Raw genomic sequence first — 19,758 nt, 5'->3', positions numbered from 1 at the left:
CAGCATTGTCCACAATAACCAAACTATGAAAGAACCCAGAAGTCCATTGACAGATGAATGGATAAAGAAGATGTGGTACATATATGCAATGGAATATTACTCAGCCATAAAAAAGAGTGAAATCTTGCCATTTGCAATTATGTGGGTGGAGCTAGAGAGTATTATGCTAAGGGAAATAAGTCAGTCAGAGAAAGACGAATACCATATGACTTCACTCATATGTGGAATTTAAGAAACAAAGCAGATGAGCATAGGGGAAAGGAAAGAAAAATAAAATAAGATAAAAACAGAGAGGGAGGCAAACCATAAGAGACTTGTCACTCTAAGAAACAAACTAAGAGTTGCTGGAGGGGAAGGGGGTGGTAGAAAGGGCAATTGGGTGATGGGCACTAAGGAGGGCACATGATGCAATGAGCACCGGGTGTTATGCAACTGATGAATCACTAAAAAAATTAAAAATAAAAAATAAAATCTTTAAAAATATTTGAAAAATGACTTTTTTATATTAATAATTAGAAATTAACTTCATAACCAGAAGAAACTCCCAATGATCTGACTTTAGGGATCTGGTAACTGACTCACGCTTCTCATTTAAGCTATCAACTTCTAAGTAATTATAGGTTGAGACAAGATTGTGTGATATAGCTTACCTGTTCAGGATTTTGTACTATGTATCTCCTAATAGTAGTCTGTGGATATGCAGTGACTTTCACTGTTGGAGAATGGAGTTCCTGTAAAGAAAGATAAAAGCTGCATATAATTATAGTTACTTAGTGACCTTGAAGCCATTAATAATAATAGGGAGCAATTTTCAGAGTGAAATTTTAAGTCATTTGCATAAATGATGACATATGAATTTGTGGTTTTAGTTAATTTTAGTATTAGAAACATATATGAAAGCATGTGCTTATGTGTTCAGCACTGTGCTAGGTATTTCTATTAAATACTCATTTCATGGTAATTCATCACACATTCCAAGCTATAGTTGATGAGAGTTTCAACATATTCATTGCATTGTAATGCCCCCACAATATTAGAAGAAAATATAGCTTAATATTTATTCTCATATTTTAAAAAATATAAGGCAACACAGAAAAATTTGTGTTTGTGTATGTGTGTGTGTGTACTTAAACATTTACTACTTCAGTGCAATGGTGGGAGAGGACCATAAATAACATTAAAATGGAGACAAAATACTAGAATAAAGTCATTTGTAAACTTTTGATGGAAAAAGAGTCAATATCATTAATATAGAGTTTTTATACCTCAATAAGAAAAAAAATCATGCTAAAAGGAAAATGAGCAAGTGGCATGAACATTTATAAAAGAAGAAAAACAAATGGTTAAAAAACAGCAAGAAGTATTCAACCAAACTAAGAATCAAATAAACATAACAAAAGTACTATATTTTAGCTGGAAAAAAATTTTAAATAATAATACTGATGAAGGTACACTAAAAGGACCACTTTCCTATGGAGAGGTTAAACATTAAATAATCATCCATAGGCTGAAGTATGTAGCTATTAAAATAATGATCTTGAGTAATACCAATTTGCATGAAAAAAGCTCATAATATTATATAAGGTTAAGTGAGAAATGAAGATATATAACTGCATATATGATACGATCTCAATTCTTTATTTGAATGGAAGAAAACAAAATGCTAATAATACTATCTGTGGGTAAGGGAAGGAATCATGAGTGATTTTTATTTCTTCTTCTCTACATTTTTTATGGTTCCAAAATTCTCTACGATAAACATACTTGTATTATCAGAAATAAAATGGTAAACCCAATTTTAAAGGCTTCATTATGAAAAATAGCAGCTAATGCAATTTGCTGCCTGGATTTGAATGTAGTGAATAGCTCTGTGATTTAAGTGGACTTACTTTTCTGGGGTAATCCTATCTTGATGGTCCTGTAGGGCTCTATTTCTATCTTTGTTGTAGCCTTTATTCCACTGTCCTATGTTGTGCTGTGTATGTGACCCATGCTAGTCTGTGAGCTCTTTGAGAATAGTAATTGGGTCTAATACATCTTTATACAATATTTGATACATAGTCAGCACTCAGCACTCAGTTTGCTAAATAAATGCATGACCCTAGGGGAGTGGCTCAGTGTCTTAAGTGACCGACTTGATTTCGGCTCAGGTCATGATCTCAGGGTCCTGGGATCAAGCCCCACATAGGGCTCCGTGCTCAGCAGGGAGTCTGCTTCTCTCTCTCCCCCACTCCCTGTCCCCTACCCACTCCTGCTGTCTCTCTAAAATAATAAAATATATATTTTAAACAAATATTTAAAAAATTAAACAAATGCATTACTCTAACTGACTTAGTTCTAGGCTATGTTAAATTGGGAAATGGTAGACAAACTTTTGATAATCTTATTTGTTTTTCATAAGATCACCTTTTCCTTATTACCAAAGTCTAGAGACCAGCTTTTGCCCCTTGGTTCCTTACTGTTCAAGCTCATACCCTGGCACCTCATCTGGGCAGGCCTTCTTTCTTAGAACACCAACTTCCTCCCTCCTAGCCTTCAAATCTCAAATCCTTTATACTCCCCTCCCATGTAGTAACTAACAGGATATTTTTTATTTTCTTTTCTTAGGATTCACTTTTCAGTGAATGGTGACTAGCTCATTAAACACATATTTGTTAATATGGTATTTAATTATTATTATAGGTATCTTTTGGAGATATAATGCCTAGACTCCAGGGTAATCTTAAACGTGGCATTATTAAATTGTAAAGGCTAAGGGAACTAGATTTTTGCATGTATTTCAAATCACGTACCTTTGAGAAAGTCTAGTTCTGACCCTATAAGCTATTCTCTCTGAATGTAAACTTACGGTACTATCCCTCACAAAGTCAGGTCCTTGTTCAATCCAAGATCTAAGTACTTTATTTGTGCTAAAATCAAGGACCCTAAAATATATATAATTACTAGGAGATCCTTGACTAAAAATAAACTGCATTCAAACTAAAAGCAATCAGATTGAATAGACAATGAAACTGAAAAATCTCCGTTCATAGCATTTATTTCAGCACTTGTTCCACATTCCTTTAATGGGCTGAGCTGATTACCATATGCGAGACTCCCCTTTCTAGTTTTGTGTTCCTGACATTTTGTAAATGTGTAAAGCCTTAGGAGGACTTAAAGATTACTTAAACATATGAGCAGGTTTACATAAAAAGAAAAAATCTAACCTAATCCATAACTTCTTTTACCTGTTCAGTATTTGGGGTTATATGTACACTGCTTGGGGGACAAGTAGATATTTTCAGAGTTGGAGAATGGAGTTCCTGTTGAGAAAAAAAGGGGCGTGTTCAGAAATGGTTACTAAGAAGTGTCATTTGAATGTCTTACTTTCTTTAGGTATTATTTCCTTTAATTTTATAATAACCCAGTTTGTCAGAAGAACTTTATTTAGTGTTTTCTTAGATAATATCCAAGGAGCACATTACTGAATTCCTTTGTCAGCTTTGCTAGTAAACTAATGATAAACTAATTTCTAGAATACTTTCATAGCAACACATTCTTCTTGTACTCCTAGGTTACATCCTTCTTTTCTTTTTGAGATCTCTGCTAATATACATCCCAATGTTATTATATGTCTGCAATTTAACAAGATGCAAAATTTATCAACAAAAAACATAAAATACAAAAATTTTCTAACCATGGGTATTAAGGAGGGCACGTATTGCATGGAGCACTGGGTGTTATACACAAACAATGTATCATGGATCACTACATCAAAAACTAATGATGTACTGTATGGTGACTAACATAACATAAAAAAAAAAAAAAAAAAACTCAACTGAGTCTACTGCCCTGAAAATGCAAATCAAAAAGTACCATGAGATCTTACCTCACACTTGTCAGAATGACCAAAATCAAAAACACAAGAAACAACATGTTGTGGAGGATGTGGAGAAAAGGTAACCCTCCTACACTGTTAGTGGAAATGCAAACTGGTATGGCTAATCTGGAAAACAGTATGGAGGTTCCTCAAAAAGTTAAAAATAAAAATACACAATGATCCAGCAATCAATTGCGCTACTGGATATTTATCCAAAAAGTACACAAATACTAATTCAAAGAGATACATACACCCTTATTTTTATAGCAGCATTATTTACAATCACCAAGCTCTGGAAGCAACCCAAGGTGCCCACTGATTGATGAATGAATAAAGAAGATGTGGTATGTATACATAATGGAGTATTATTCAACCATAAAAAGAACGAAATCTTGTCATTTGCAACAACATAAATGGAGCTAACGAGTATAATGCTAAGTGAAATAAAGTCAATCAGAGAAAGGCAAGTACCATATGATTTCATTATGTGAAATGTAAGAAACAAAATAAATGAGCAAAGGGCGGGGAGAGAGAAACAAACCAAGAAAGAGCCTCTTCACGATAGAGAACAAACTAATGGTTACCAGAGGGAAGGTAGGTGGGGGAATGGGTTAAATAGGTGATGGGCATTACGGAGTGCGCTTGTTGGGGCCTGGGTGGCTCAGTCGTTAGGTGTCTGCCTTCCACTCATGTCATGGTCCCAGGGTCCTGGGATTGAGCCCTGCATCGGGCTCCCTGCTTGGTGGGGAGCCTGCTTCTCCCTCTCCCACTCCCCTTGCTTGTGTTTCCTCTCTCGCTGTGTCTCTCTCTGTCAGGTAAATAAATAAAATATTTATAAAAAAAAAGGAGTGCGCTTGTGATGAGCACTGGGAGATGTATGGAATTGTAGAATCACTATATTGTACTAATATATAAAACTAATGAAACTAATATAACCCTGTATGTTAACAAACTGGAATTAAAATAAAAACTTAAAAAAAGACTACTGCTCTGAGATTACTTCAGTCTGACTTTTTAATTATGGTTTGCCTGATCTGCTTCTAGTTAAATTTCAGAGAGTAGGCTCTGATGTTAAAAGAAAATGGTCTATAAAAGTGAGAGTATGATTTTTAATAATGATTAGATAAGTCGCTTTATTGATTATGCTGACATTCTTTACATTTTTCCCAAATCAGCAAAACTGTGTAGCTTCATTGGTGTGCAAATAGTTGATAGTATTATTCAATCTCTTCATACATTACTGTAATTTACAACCAATTGACAGAACTCCATGATATATTCCCACAACAATAAAAATAATTCTTTTTTTAGAACAAGGACGCTATTGAAAATCAGAATCACAGACTTACAAGGGAAACACTGGCAGACTCATATGGAAGTATAGCTATAATATATGTGTAATGTGCTGTTCTTAAAACAAATTGCCAAATACTTCGCATGCTGTGGTTTTTCTTTTGTTTTTCTTTTGGCTCAGCTTGTAACATTTTCATCCTCCCTTTCCCTGTTACATCAGCAGTAATACTGCAAGCTTAATATATCTAGGCAGCCTTTGAATATGTTCTCAGATATCCTGCTATAGCTGAGAAGAATTCCTCAGACAAATGCAGAGAATTAAAGATTGTAGGCCAAACAGGTATATGGTTTTCAGCTCAGGATGATGGTTATAAATACAACCAAGTGCAGGTGGGTTTGGCCCACAGAGCCGAGAGGGACAGGTTCAGAGAGGTAAGAAAATAAAAGGTGTTATTTAGTTATGCAATAGTACATGAATACATGTGAACATAAAAGTGTATACAGAAAAAGTCAAAGATCTTCCCTTAGTCATTCTCCCTTTGTCCAAATCCCTTACCCAGAAATAACCATTATTGTCTGGTGTATCTTTGCATAAATATGTATGTACAAATAATAATATTTATTGCTTTTATTATTCTGCAGTGTAAGTCATTTTTTGTATTATAAGTTAGATATGTCTTAATTCATTATTTTAAATTAATACATAGTGTTCCATGATGTTTAATAACTTATCTATTTCCCTAATGAGCAATGTTTAAATTGTTTTCAGTTTTCACTATGTTGCAATGAGCATCCTTGTGCATGTATTTCTATAAAATTTCACAAAGAAGTGGGATTGATAGTGCACAGATTATGTGCATTATTCATTTTAACAGATACTGCCAATTGATTTCCCAAATGGCTATGCCAATTACACATCTTCCAGCACTGTGTAAAAGTACTTATATCTGGAGGATGTTTTTCTGCAAACTTTTAGCCCTTTTAGGCTGGGACTAGTAATACTAGGATCATGTTGAGAAGACAATTTGTGCATACTACCTGCCACCTGGAAGGTGTTCTATAAACGGTAGTTCTTTCCTCCTCCTTTTAACCAATTAAAATCTGATGACATCAGCTAATTAAACAGAAACAAACTTAATAGCCAAGTAGACTAGCTTTTAAGATAAGAGAGTATACTGAGAAGTTTTATAAAGTTGTAAAAATTAACCCAAGTAGGAATAAACACACACACATATACACACATCACACCTTTGGGACATTTATCTATAGTACTATAAACAGGGTTACTTTATTTAGATGCCAAGATAGTAGATATTTTAAAGGCAAATTGGTGTATTTGTACAAAGACTTGTCTGGTCCTAAAATGAAAAAAATATTTAATCTTCTTATATATGGAAAGCTAGTACATTAATTCCATAAATTATAAGGTACATAATTGTTTTGAGGCTTCATTATTAGAATTGGTCTAGGCAAATGTAGCTTTTCCCATTAAACTCTCTTTTCTGCTACATCTATAGGTTGCCTCACTATATTTTCTCTTTTTCAAGTTGTTGAACATAATTCTACTGTTAGATTTGACTAGTTCTTATAATAGGAAGCTAGATATTTGCTTTTTTTTTATTTACTATCAAAAGTAACTTTTGAGTGTCTGAAAACAAGAGATCCTCCCAAAAGTGACTGCGTGAAAGAATAATCCTGATTAAATAACTTAAACTTCTAAAAATCCAATAGAGGTTATTTTGGTAGACTACATGATATATTTATGCAGTGTATTCACAGGACTCCAAACTCAATAAAACATTGAATTTTTCTTTAATATTCATATTCAATTTTGTAGGAAGGCCCTACTTCTTTTTTATTAAATATTTAGCATACTATTGAGTTGTTTATTTCTGTGGCTCACATTTGCTAAATACATAACTATTGTCTTGTTGGCATCTTTCTTTAGGTATAATTATCATAAAAATAATTTTGTTTATAATTAGGTGAGCTCAAGCTTAGTATAAAATCCAAGCTGCTTTTCCCACACTCCTTAAAGTAATGGTTTTCAACTTTGTAAAGTTGTATCAGCCCTCTTCCTCCTTTTCTTTCTCTTCCTCCTCTTTTTATAAAAGTACATATGACATTACCAATTTTAATATCAGAGTGGATTAAAAGCAGTCTGCTTTTTGGGATAACTTCACTACATCACCTGAGATAATTGTCCATAGCTTGGTATACCCTAAATCAGAGCTGGGAAGCTCTAGTTGCCATAGAGAGAATTCATAAAACTACATCTTATTTCTGTTTGTTAAAACGCTATGTTTCTCAGAATTAACAAATCATATGGAATGCAAATAGGTCCAATTTCTCAGTTACTTACCTTAGTGAGAGAGATTTCACGTAGCTCAGTGAAGGGCAGAAAGAAGGGAAAGCAGAAGCTGGAGAGGTGCTATTCTCCTTTAGGTAGAAGGAAAACCTTAAAAATTTAGGACATACTCTGAATTCCAGGATTATTTCAGGGCAAGACCTTGAAAATTAGAACAGAAACTGTTTTTGTTCTCTAATATATTTTTTATACTTTTCACTCTGATAATAGAATATCAGAATGGGGAAATTTATCAAATGATTTGCCATAAGGATTATCATCAAATGATTTGCTAAAGCCAAAAAATAAAAACTTGTTTAAACTGAAAATACTTTAGTATCGAACTAGGGTTAATCAAGGGTGATAGCTGATATAGTGAAACTATCAAGAGCTGGTTTCTAAACTCAGGACATTCATTAACTAGCTGCTATAACTTGGACAGGTTATTTTGAGCTATTTGAGTCTCAGTTTCTTTATTTATACAACATAAAAATAATACACAATGCATATTTTATGTGCACACTGTAAAATTTATACAATGGATGTAATAATGTTTTTCTGCTTAATTTTTGAAATTTCAGTGGGTAAATAATGTATGTAAAAGAATTTTGAAAAATAAAACATACCATTATTAATATGAGGCATTATTTTTATTGGATCGGTTACATGTATAACTAAGTAATTTGTTCAATGTTATATAATGGTATTGGAAGAGATATAAAGCATAGATAGAATATATTCTTTACACTCACCAAGCTTATAAATTATTAAGGAGGCAAAAATTATTAGTGTAAATAACAATAGAGTATTATAAGAGCTATGAGGAACTTACTATGAATGTTTAGAGGGCTAAAAGATAACTTCAGCTTGGGACAATTTAAGATTTCATCCCAAGGTTATACCTGAGGAAAGTCTTGAAAAATTGGTGTAATTTCAGCTCATCTAGATTGGTGAGGATGGGGGGATGGGACATTCCAGGTGTAAGAGCAACATGAGCAAAGGTATATTTATGGAACGTTAGGGCTTATATTTAGAGAACAACAGTTTACATTTTGGCTGAAACAGAACATTAGAAGGGGAGTTCCAGAAAGTAAGGTCCCTAGAAGCCAGATAATGGAGGGCTCTGAAAGCCAGACTAAGAAATTTATAGACACTGAATGTCACTGAAGTTTTCTTCAGCAGAAGAGTGATTTGAGGTATTGGTAGGGAATTTAAGCAACTTATTTTAAAGATTTTATTTATTAGAGAAAGAGAGTAAGTGACAGGGAGCATGAGAGGGAGGAGGGTCAGAGGGAGAAGCAGACTTCCACTGAGCGGGGAGCCCTATGTGGGGCCCCATCCTGGGACTCTAGGATCATGACCTAAGCCAAAGGCAGACACTTAATGGACTGAGCCACCCAGGTGCCCCTAAGCAACTTTTCTAGATAACATATTCTTAGATATCATTATGTTTGTGAATATTTTAAAATAATGTGTGGATGAGTACTGAGTAGTAGTAGCAGTTTTTATGAGGGAATCTTGGGGCACATAACTGATATACTAAAACAATTATAAGATAACAGAACAAAATTCAATAAATAAAATCACTTCACCTAGACAAAATTTAAGTAGCAGGGGAGGTAAAGGAAATATCTTTTTTTTAAAGATTTTATTTATTTATTTGAGAGAGAGAATGAGAGATAGAGAGCACGAGAGGGAAGAGGGTCAGAGGGAGAAGCAGACTCCCTGCTGAGTGGGGAGCCCGATGTGGGACTTGATCCCGAGATTCCAGGATCATGACCTGAGCCGAAGGCAGTCGCTTAACCAACTGAGCCACCCAGGTGCCCCAAGGAAATATCTTTATAAACAGATTAATTAGCAGCTTCAAACTAATTTGCTTAAAAGAAGCAACACAACAAGATCCCAAGGAAATAATATGATGACAGATCAGAATTACTAACCCTTTAACATAATTTGCCATAATAAGTAATGATAAATATTTGTTCATAGGGGGAAAAAGTATAAATCAAATATAAACAAGTCAAGTCCAGATTCTTAATGTGACCCAAGAACTAAAATAGAAAACTAATTGCCCTATAAAATAGCTTTCTAATATTTATTTTATGTGTTTTTCACTTTTTTAAAGAGGCAATTTGTGCCCTACTTTCCATTTTCATTTCGAAGAGAAGGCATAGAAGAGTGAAACTCACAAATAATCATAACCATATATCTTTATTAGAGCCATTGCTTACAGCCACATTCAGGCATTTTTGCAAGCCATAATCACAAAGGGTGAGGGGAGAGGGACTGGAAGAAAGAGGGAAGGAAAGGGAGAGGGGAAAGGGGAAAGGAAGATGAGAGAAGGAGTGGGAGAGAGAATTTCCAGTTCCATCCCGTTCTGAAAAACATTTATTTTGATTTGTCTTTGATTTTTGATTTCTAAAAAATCTTTTTTTCCAGCTGATTTTTTTATTATGTTATGTTAATCACCATACATTACATCATTAGTTTTTGATGTAGTGTTCCATGATTCATTGTTTGTGTGTATCACCCAGCGCTAAAAATTCTTAACCCTCAATAAGTGTATAGTCTATGGGGGAAGGGAAGAAGGACCACATCAATAAAATACTACTCAGTATTATAAGTACATTATAGTTAAATAATAAAAAGTGATACTATCTAGGAGAACACATCTGGGATGGAGGTGGGGGTGGAGTACTACATTGAGGACAGGGTAAGAAGATTCAGGATTGGAGAAGATGTCTTTAAGAAGATAACTTTCCAGATGTATTTTAAGGGATAGGTAAAATTTCAGAGAAGATGTGAGAGAAGGGTGGCTGTTGCCAGAGTGGGGAATGAAATGAACAAAGGCAGGGGTGGGAAGGAGGCAAAATGATCAGTTTCTTCAAGAATCAGCAGTACAGTGTGTCCAGGACAAAGGTGGGAGGAAGTGGGTAGTGTGAAATAACACGGTAAAAGTAGGATAGGACTGTTCTAAGGAGACACTTTAACATCATCAAGGTGAGGAGTTTGAACCTAACTTTGGAACTCAATTATTAAAGTTTTTGAAAATATTTTGAACTACAAAGTAAATGACATTTTATAGCTGAGATTATAAATCCCACAATAAGGTAAAAGTTGATTTTATTTAGTCATAATATTTTTCTATCGAAGTTCTCCTAAAGCACTTATGAATTTTTAAATAACTAAAAAGTTATCAACTTACTACCCAGTGCTGGAGCCTTATATATTTTGATAAAAAACAATCAATACAATTTATAAGAAAAATGTTAAAAAAAGAGTTCCGAACAGCAGTAAAAAATGTCTGTCTTCTTGGTAAATAACAAACTTTTAACACATTGAAATGTTCACTACACTATTATTTATGTCCTGGCTTGTGCCAAAAGATTATAAGTGGTTCATAATGGAAGCACATACATGATCATGAAGTGAAAATAGGAATCAGATATTGGATGTTACTGTGTAACATAAATAAGAGTCAGATGTGTAGACCAAGAATATATAGCATAGCATGGAGGTTACAAGCATAGACCTGGAACTAGACTGCTAGATTTAAATCCTAGTTCTACCACATATTAGCTATATGAACTTTAGTAAGTCATATAACATCTCTGTGCTTCAGTTACCACAACTGTAAAAATGAGAATGATATTTGAACTTTACTTACTGAAGTTTAAAATTAATTCAGTAGGTTAAGGGAGATAGGTAGTTCCAGAGAGGTTATGAAAAACAGATCATGTGCCCAAAAGAAAGAAAGATGCATTTTGATTGAGGGAGGTCATTTTTCGTCTTTTCCTCTTCTTAACCATTTGCTCTGCCAAAAAGTGAGGTTCTGGGAAAATCATATAAACAGAAGGATATATACACACATACAAATCTTTTATTTAGACTTATGAATTTAATTCTCTTTTTTTAAAGTTTATGAATTTAATTCTCTTTCTCTTAAAATAGTCACTCTAAACTTATATTTTGAGAGTTTGTAGCTTCATTTTTATTTCATTTTTATCTACCCATTATAGCTGATCATATAAATTGGCAGCACTTTGATCACACATTTGTACCACCATAAATTTCCTTGAATGTGATGATCTTTAGAGGTAATTCTATTTTCAAATGAGAAGCCTGAATGTACAGATTTGCAGTGTCCAGTAGAACACTATACAATGGTGGAAATGTTCTACATTTGTGTTGTCCAATACAGTAACCACCAGCTACATATGGCTGTTGAACAGTTAAAATGTGACTTGTGCAATGAGGAACACAATATTTAATTTTATTTGATTTTGATTAATTTAGATATAAATGAAAATAGCCACATGCTACTCTATTAGAAGTGTAGCTCTAGAGGAAAAATTAGGTAAGAGGCAGACAGCAAACAAGCTTTAATGCCCAGTGTCACTGCATTTTAAAAAGGAAAAAAAGCACAAACTAAAAAAACTCCATCTCAAATATTAAGGTTCAAGTTCAAAGACTCTAAGAGCATGGGAACGTCCAAATTACTCTTTCTAAAGGATACTTATGCCAGTAAACATTATAAATATATTCCTGCTGTTCCAGTCTTTTGATCATATACCATGAGTTTTAGAAAATTGCTTTAATGGTTTTCCTCATTAGTCTTTCTTAGCTAGTAGAACACTAATAAGCCTTTCAAACATACCTCTTTACCTAATCTTTCCAGTGTTAAAAGAACTCTTACTTTACAGTCTATTCATTAGTTATCTATTATCCTATTTTGTCTGTGCAACTAGGGGCTTTTGTTGACTATATTTTTATAAATCAATTATAAAAATGGAAAGAATTATTGAGTGTCCAGACAGTGGGCTCAACACCTTCACATGTTATCTCATTTAATACTCACTAAAACCCTGAAGGAAGGTATTACTGTCCCCTCTTTACAAATGAGGACACTGAGGTCCTGAGAGGTCAAAACTTATTCCAGGTTCTATGACACTAATACTATGTGTCAGACACTATGCTGTGTGTTTTCCATAATGTATTATCGAATTTGACTCTAGCAACAATCCTATGAGCTAGGTATTTTTGTCCCATTTTACTAATTAAGCAACTGATACCTATAGCTAGCATGACCATGAACCAGTAATTAAACCCAAGACATTTAAAACATAAACCTACACTCTTGGCCACTACACTAGATTGTTTCATAGTTTGGTTATGCTAAAGTCTACCTCATCACTGCCCATTTATTATTTGCAGCTCTCTATGAGCCATTCCCCATAGATTCATTTGTATGGCCATTTTCTCCACACAATGTTTTCTGTGACTCATCTTTATACTCTGCAAAATATGAACCTCTGTAGCCAACACCTATTAGCTTTTATTTACTATTGATAACTCTTATCAAAGAGTTCAAGTCTTTGGTGTAATAAATACAGGAGAGATGGCAAGATTGCTGGGAATTAGAATTAAGCAATAGAGATTACATACACAGCATAGGACTTTGTTCTCTAAATATTTGGAAACTTGTTGAAATGAACATGGAACTTTCTAATTTGAACTTTAAAACTTTAAAAAACTAATAAATAATATAATGTTCCAAGAAGGAGTCTTAAAATGACTATGAGAATCACTGAAAGTAATAATAGCGGCTTAGGAACAGTGTAGGACTAACAGTTGCAAAAGAGGCAATATCTTTAAATACCAACTGACATTTATGCTGACAGAATTTGCCAAGGCCAACTGCCATTTGAATACATTCCTTGAATAGTTTAAAAGATGCTTTTGTTAAAACCTTTCAAAGCCAATAACATGGTTAAACATCTGCCTTAGGTTATTGTTCAATATTGTTCTGAACTTTGTACAGGAAGAAACATATAAATTATAATGATCTTTTTTTTTAGATGAAACAAACACTTCCTTGATTTAGGATAAAATCTGTGATTCTGTTCTCATGTTAAGAAAGCAATAGAATGTACTAGAATGTATTAGAAATATAACTTCTTCCCCTCATTCTTTTCCTCCAAAGGAAATCCCTCATTTAAGAGACTCATTCTTTCTCTTTTCCTGAAGGAAACTAGGAGAAAAAATAAAGTATACAGTCTCTTTGCAGTATATGCTTTTTGTCCTTAAAAACTAGAAGTATATATGCTCTGTTGGAAATAAAAAAAAAAGATGATATTACCATACCTGCTGGTGTAGAAAAAAAAGTTAGCTCAAATATACTTGTTTACAAAGGTTTTAACTTTTAAATGGGGTTTAACAAACAAAAAACAGAATCAGACCTATAAATACAAAGAACAAACTGATGGTTGCCAGAGGGAAGGTGTGTGAGGGTATGGAAAAACGGGAGAAGGGGAGTGGGAGATACAGGCTTCCAGTTATGGAATGAATAAGTCACTGGAATAAAAGGCACAGCATAAGAGCTATAGTCAATGATATTGTCATGACGTTGTATGAGGGCAGATTGTAGCTGCACTTCTGGTGAGCATAGCAAAATGTATAGAGAAGTTGAATTACTATGTAGTACACCGGAAACTAATATAACGTTGTGTGTCAACTATTGTCAAATAAAAAAAATTTAAATAAAAATAAATGGGATTTAAGAGCATGGCAGATATCCCAGTTGTTTTACCATGAGTTGTCAAGAAAAGAAATTTGGATCATAGCAGTCAAAGGACCAGTTCACCTCCTTTCCCCTTGCCCTGCCTCCCTTCCCCACCTTGTCACATAGACACACAAGGACAGCTTGTGAGTGTCATGGCCTGAAAACAGGCCCAGCAATTTATCAAGCCTCCCTTAAAAAAGAGACAATTGGCATGGGCATTTTTACCCAACAATTAGTTGCACTCACAATTTCTATAGCTTTATTTAACTGCAAGCATAAAAGTGCTGACCAAAGCTGAAAACATGGGCCTCTTTATCCTATGACCTCATTTATTTTTCTACAACCTACTTCCCTGAACAATCATTCACTTTAGTGACCACACCCTTGAACAACAATTTATCAAAGCAAAACACCCCTCCCTGCAGAACAAGAAATTTTTCTGATACTGTATAGAAATCCTGGCACAGCAAGGGAGCTATCCACAATCTTTGTAACCAATGAAAAGGGAAAAAGGGAAAAAAATCATGTAAACAAAGATAAACCCAAGCTGAGCCTCTGCTATCAATAACGCACATAAAAACACATTCTCGGGGCGCCTGGGTGACTCAGATGGTTGAGTGTCTGCCTTTGGCTCAGGTCATGATCTCGGGGTCCTGGAATCGAGCCCCGCATCGGGCTCCCTGCTTGGCGGGGAGCCTGCTTCTTCTCTCGCTCTCTCTGTCAAATTAAAAAACAAAACAAAACAAAAAACAAAACAAAACACGTTCTCCCCAGATGCTTCTAGAGTTAAATTTGGTTGCAAGTTTTAACTTCAAAAGAATGGTAACCCATATGACACATTAAGAGGTCCCTTCTTTCACCAAAACTTGTTTTATTCAATAAAATATTGATGGCCCAAGCACAAAATAATATTTAAAAATGAAATATAGACATATGGAACACTTACAGACCAGGTCCTCTACACTTGTCCTCAACGTGGACTCTCCCTGGGATAAGCAAATCGTATTTATCCAAATAATCACAGTGCTTCCTATATAATAGGCACTTAATAAATATTCAATTCAATGAATGACATTAAAAAACATTTTATTTTGATTCAATTCTCTCTCATACAACAGAGTTCCTTTGCATACATGGAAAATAGCTTGAACTTCATGAAAAGCTAAATTAGTGGATGGGAAATATATATGTTGAGTAATTTTACATCAATGGTGTTCATTAAGGCAGTATTTCATTTTGAGTTAATGATGGTAGGTTAATATTTAAGCTCTTTAAAAGGCTGAGCTCTTTAAAAAGGTAGGTTGTTTTATTTTGTTTTGTGTAGTTTCTAGAACTTCATTTATTTACAAGACTGCATTCAGTTTTAAAATGCATCTGTGCCCTTGATTACCCTCTGTTTGAGTTTACCTGTCCATATGGATAAACCTGGTAATTTTAATTCTAGAATTAATTTAGATAATTTCACCAAAACTATTTTCTATATTCAATTTTCTCTGTTCTATCAATCAGATAAAATAATACTGAGAGAATAATAAAATATATATATTAATTATATACAAGAAACAAAGCAACATTATATCTGGAGAAATTTAAAATATGTTTATATTTATAAATACCCTTTTAGTGCACAAGAAGGCAATAGAGGAAAAACATGCACTAAAAAGCCAGAAATAGAAAATACTAAAGTGCTGCAAAAAGCCTTTAGTTAAATCTAAAGTGTCTACTACATAAGCTAAAATTAAGATCAGGAAACAAAGAAGAGTGACATCAATTTCAGTTTCTCGAAGGGAACATATTTTACTACTGACAATTATGTATTTTTTATATTTTATTTTTACTTTATTATTTTATTTATTTTATGAGTAGGCTCCACGCCCATCATGGGGCTTGAACTCACAACCCTGAGATCAAGAGTCTCATGCTCTACCGACCGAGCCAGCCAGGCACCCCAATTACTTATATTTTTAAATCTTATGAATTATCTGAATGTCATCCAAACACCAAAATGCTAAAAGACAAAGTAAAAGTTTAACTGCATTTATGATAACCAACAATTGATTATAATACACATTTTCCTGCCTGTGAGGATCACAAACTCTAGCATCAGAATAGTTGCTACATACCAACTCAAAATGTCTCTAAAACATGGCATATAGAGACTTTATTAAAACATGAAACAAAAGGTACATATTGAGTAATATGTACTGTTTTCTTTTGTTTGGCATGGTATATAATAAACCTGCTGCCTCATCTTACCCATTACATTAACATGAAGGTAATTTCAGATCAAATCTTGGTTCTACTTTATACAATGCCATCCTGCCAAGAAACAAGGAGAAAGAAAAATAAAAGAGAAGAGCTTCTTCATCACATTATTTGTGACAAATACCTAAAAACTTTCTTGCCAAATTATCTTTTAGCGGATTTGTAAATGCCCTTTGATATCTCAGTTTGAAATTTTATAGTCAAATTTTCCTTCTTCTTGTTTCACTAAGGGAATGAAACTTCTTAGTTTTGTCCTTTACTACATATGTAGAATTTCACCTACCTCATCTTCACACAGCCCTTACTTTTCTTTCTTTTCAATTATAAATAACTTTAGACTTCAGAACACTCCATTCCAATCTCTTATCCCAGTTTTTGTGACCATGCTTTCTGTCCCTAGGGTTCTTTATAATCTCCTCTATGGGGAACTGTGTTTCAAGATGGAGAGAGTCTTACAAGGATCACTTTAGTAATTATCAGGTAGAAAGAAGAAAAGTCTTGTAAAAAAGCTTGACCAGCTTGGTTCTGGGATTATTAAAAAGGAAAGTTGAACTAAGGAGTATACAATAAAGTGACCCTAAAACTTGTTCTGTAATGAATATTAATAATTTGTTAAATTTCTGCTGTTACATTTTTATCTATCTTTACTCGCAAGTTGACAAGAAAAGAGATTAATGTTTTTAAATGACTATGACAGAGAGGGTGATTTTAGCATTTCTATAGTAATAGTAACTTGTTTTTGCCTTGTTTTGGGGGCTATTAAGGAACATAGATGACACCCACTTTGTTGTTCATTAACATCTTAATACTAAATATTGAAATGTACATTCACATTATTATTATCAATTATGCAAAATAGTATTTTTTACCTTCATATTTTTCTTTCCTTTGACTTCAATACAAGTGGAGTTTTTTTCAACTAGGAAATTACTGAAGTGAATCCTGGATTTTTTCTTTTTTTTTTTTTTTTTAAAGATTTTATTTATTTATTTGAGAGAGAGAGAATGAGAGACAGAGAGCATGAGAGGGAGGAGGGTGAGAAGGAGAAGCAGACTCTCTGCTGAGCAGGGAGCCCGATGTGGGACTCGATCCCGGGACTCCAGGATCATGACCTGAGCCGAAGGCAGTCGCTTAACCAACTGAGCCACCCAGGCGCCCTCCTGGATTTTTTCTTAATATTGTTTCCCTCAAGCTAAGCATGAAATATCAGTAAAATTGTGGCCTTTGTAATTGTGTTACCTATGTCTTTAAAAATTCTTTTAGGGGCGCCTGGGTGGCTCAGTTGGTTAAGCAACTGCCTTCGGCTTGGATCATGATCCCAGGGTCCTGGGATGGAGTGCCACATCGGGTTCCCTGCTCTGCTGGGGAGCCTGCTTCTCCCTTTGCCCCTGTCTGCTGCTTCCCCTGCTGGTGCTCTCTCTCTCTGTGTCAAATTAACAAAAAATCTTTAAAAAAATAAAAATAAAAAAATAAAAATTCTTTCAAGAATAGTTTTATTATATACTTTAGAATTTTGCTTCATATCCTATTTTAAATTGTGGTTTTGGGAAAAATAACCCATATTATTCCAGATTGGTAAAATAATGAACATCAGATAATATCATCCCAATAGTTGCTTTTTGAGCTCTTTCCAGTATAAATTTAATCTTGAAAACATAATTTTAGTTTGGACAGATGTTTCCAGAAAGCTCAAAGTCACACAAATTTACATTATGTCTATAAATGTAAAGGGATTCAAAGAATGAAAACAGGCATAGCTTTTAATTTTATAGTCTTGCAATGTTCCTTTACATTCATTGGCAAGATTATTAGAACAGATAATGATACTAAAATAACCCCTTTAAAAACAATTTTATTTCATTTTAATGGCTGTCTTAGAGTTCTGCTTTTTTAAGCTTTTATATAACAGTTGCTTACATCTTGCCTTCCTCGATCCTATATCCACTCTTTCAATCCTCTTTCTACCAATATGCATAAATTATTCACTTTGGCTGTATAAGAACCAGTGTGTCATTTTCAGAAGATGAAACACATATGACAATTTGAACAGGTATTTGTGCATGTGACTTATCCAGGAGCAGCATACTATTTGCTGAACACAACTGCTCATTACTCCATGTAACTCATTGTCTTTGAACTACCATATTTGATATAAAAAACCTGTTTACTTCTGAAATAAAGTGAATCAGTGGGAACCTATTCTATAAAAATTATTGTATTCAAGTTGAGGATTCCTTTATGGTAAGGGCAAAGGAATACCCCAGATCAGATATTTCAATCAAATCCAACAAAAAAATGAGTCATTCTATGCTCTAGTTAGATTATACAACTCACTGGAACTGTTAAACAACCACAGGCACTAGTAAATGAAAGAACAGCAAGAGATAGAATTTGAGTAACCGTACATTGCTTATATAGCTGCAATCCACCAAAAGATAACATCCTGTAGAACAGAGGCAGAGAAGCAGAAAGAAAAGAAATGAGGTTGAAAATATCCCCTCTCTACAAATCACACATAGTTATCTTTATGGTACCTGAGAATGGTTGCTCCAAACCAAACTTTGGTAGGAGGAGGCAGTTTTGAGAGGAGAGAGCACTTCCTGTGAGGTGATGGGGTCCAAGGCCTGAACCATCTTGTTCATGGGCCCACTGTAGGTCCTCACTCTCTCATACACTACATTTTTTTCTGGTGGGTGGTGGGTTTGGCTGGACTGATGGTAGCAGTGGTAATGCTGGGGCTGGCACTGTAGCACCTCTGGGGGCTGTGGAGTTCCACAGCTGCTGCTGCTCATCTCACTCCAATAGCTTGAGCTCATGATGTTCTCAGTGGTCAGCAAGGTACTTCCCAGACACTCTCCCTATGGAACAAACAGAGAGAGAGAGAGAACGCTCATGAATAAGGGTAAGAAGGAAGGCAAGCAGGCACACGTAGAAGTCATTTATCAACCCCCTCTGCCTGTAGTGGTGCCCTGGAGAGGTTAGAGTTACCTGAGCAGCAGTAGGAACTGGTCTGGCAGCTGCAGAGGAGGAAGCAAAGTTATTTGAGTGCAAACGAAAAGTAGAGCCACCCTGTGAGTTTGCTCCAGGAAATGGTACTGACACGCCCCTCAAGGGTGGATTCACCTGGCAGGTTTACCTGCCAGGAAAGGCCCTGCTTTGCCACAGAGATACAAGGCTGCATTCAAGTAGGTAAGGGAGTCTGGAAAGAACAGAAATGAGGAATTTTAGGGCTGAAGCCATAGCTTCCAAGTCCACAGTCTTGGAAATTCATTTAACTGTAAATAGGCAAAGATATGCTCATGCCTAAACTTACTAGAGAAAAAGTCACAAACGTCACATGAAAATGATTCTCCCATGGTTCTTAAGCTTACCAAAGAGAATTACAGGCATGGGGATTATCATTCCGGAGTCCCAGACCAAAATACAAGGTAT

The 19,758-nt window shown here is 34.6% G+C and overlaps 1 protein-coding gene across 1 annotated transcript in view; it reads right to left on the bottom strand.

Annotated features, from left to right (window-relative positions):
• POF1B (POF1B actin binding protein) overlaps positions 1 to 19,142 on the bottom strand; it is a 99,558-nt gene extending 80,416 nt beyond the window's left edge. Inside the window, exons 1-3 of the mRNA XM_028101512.1 lie at positions 18,861 to 19,142; positions 3,228 to 3,302; positions 651 to 731 (exon numbers count right to left, since the gene is read on the bottom strand). Of these exons, the coding sequence (XP_027957313.1) occupies positions 651 to 731; positions 3,228 to 3,302; positions 18,861 to 19,142 (438 nt within the window). The remainder of the gene's footprint in view (positions 1 to 650; positions 732 to 3,227; positions 3,303 to 18,860) is intronic.
• Between the last annotated feature and the right edge of the window lie 616 nt (positions 19,143 to 19,758).

The sequence above is a fragment of the Eumetopias jubatus genome, unplaced genomic scaffold (assembly GCF_037043125.1).
Source record: "Eumetopias jubatus isolate StellerSeaLion01/CBP00866 unplaced genomic scaffold, mEumJub1_p1.0 scaffold_11, whole genome shotgun sequence".
NCBI classification, from domain to species: domain Eukaryota; kingdom Metazoa; phylum Chordata; class Mammalia; order Carnivora; family Otariidae; genus Eumetopias; species Eumetopias jubatus.
The sequence above is the reverse complement of the archived record's forward strand: the minus strand, read 5'-3'. Positions and strand labels throughout refer to the sequence as shown.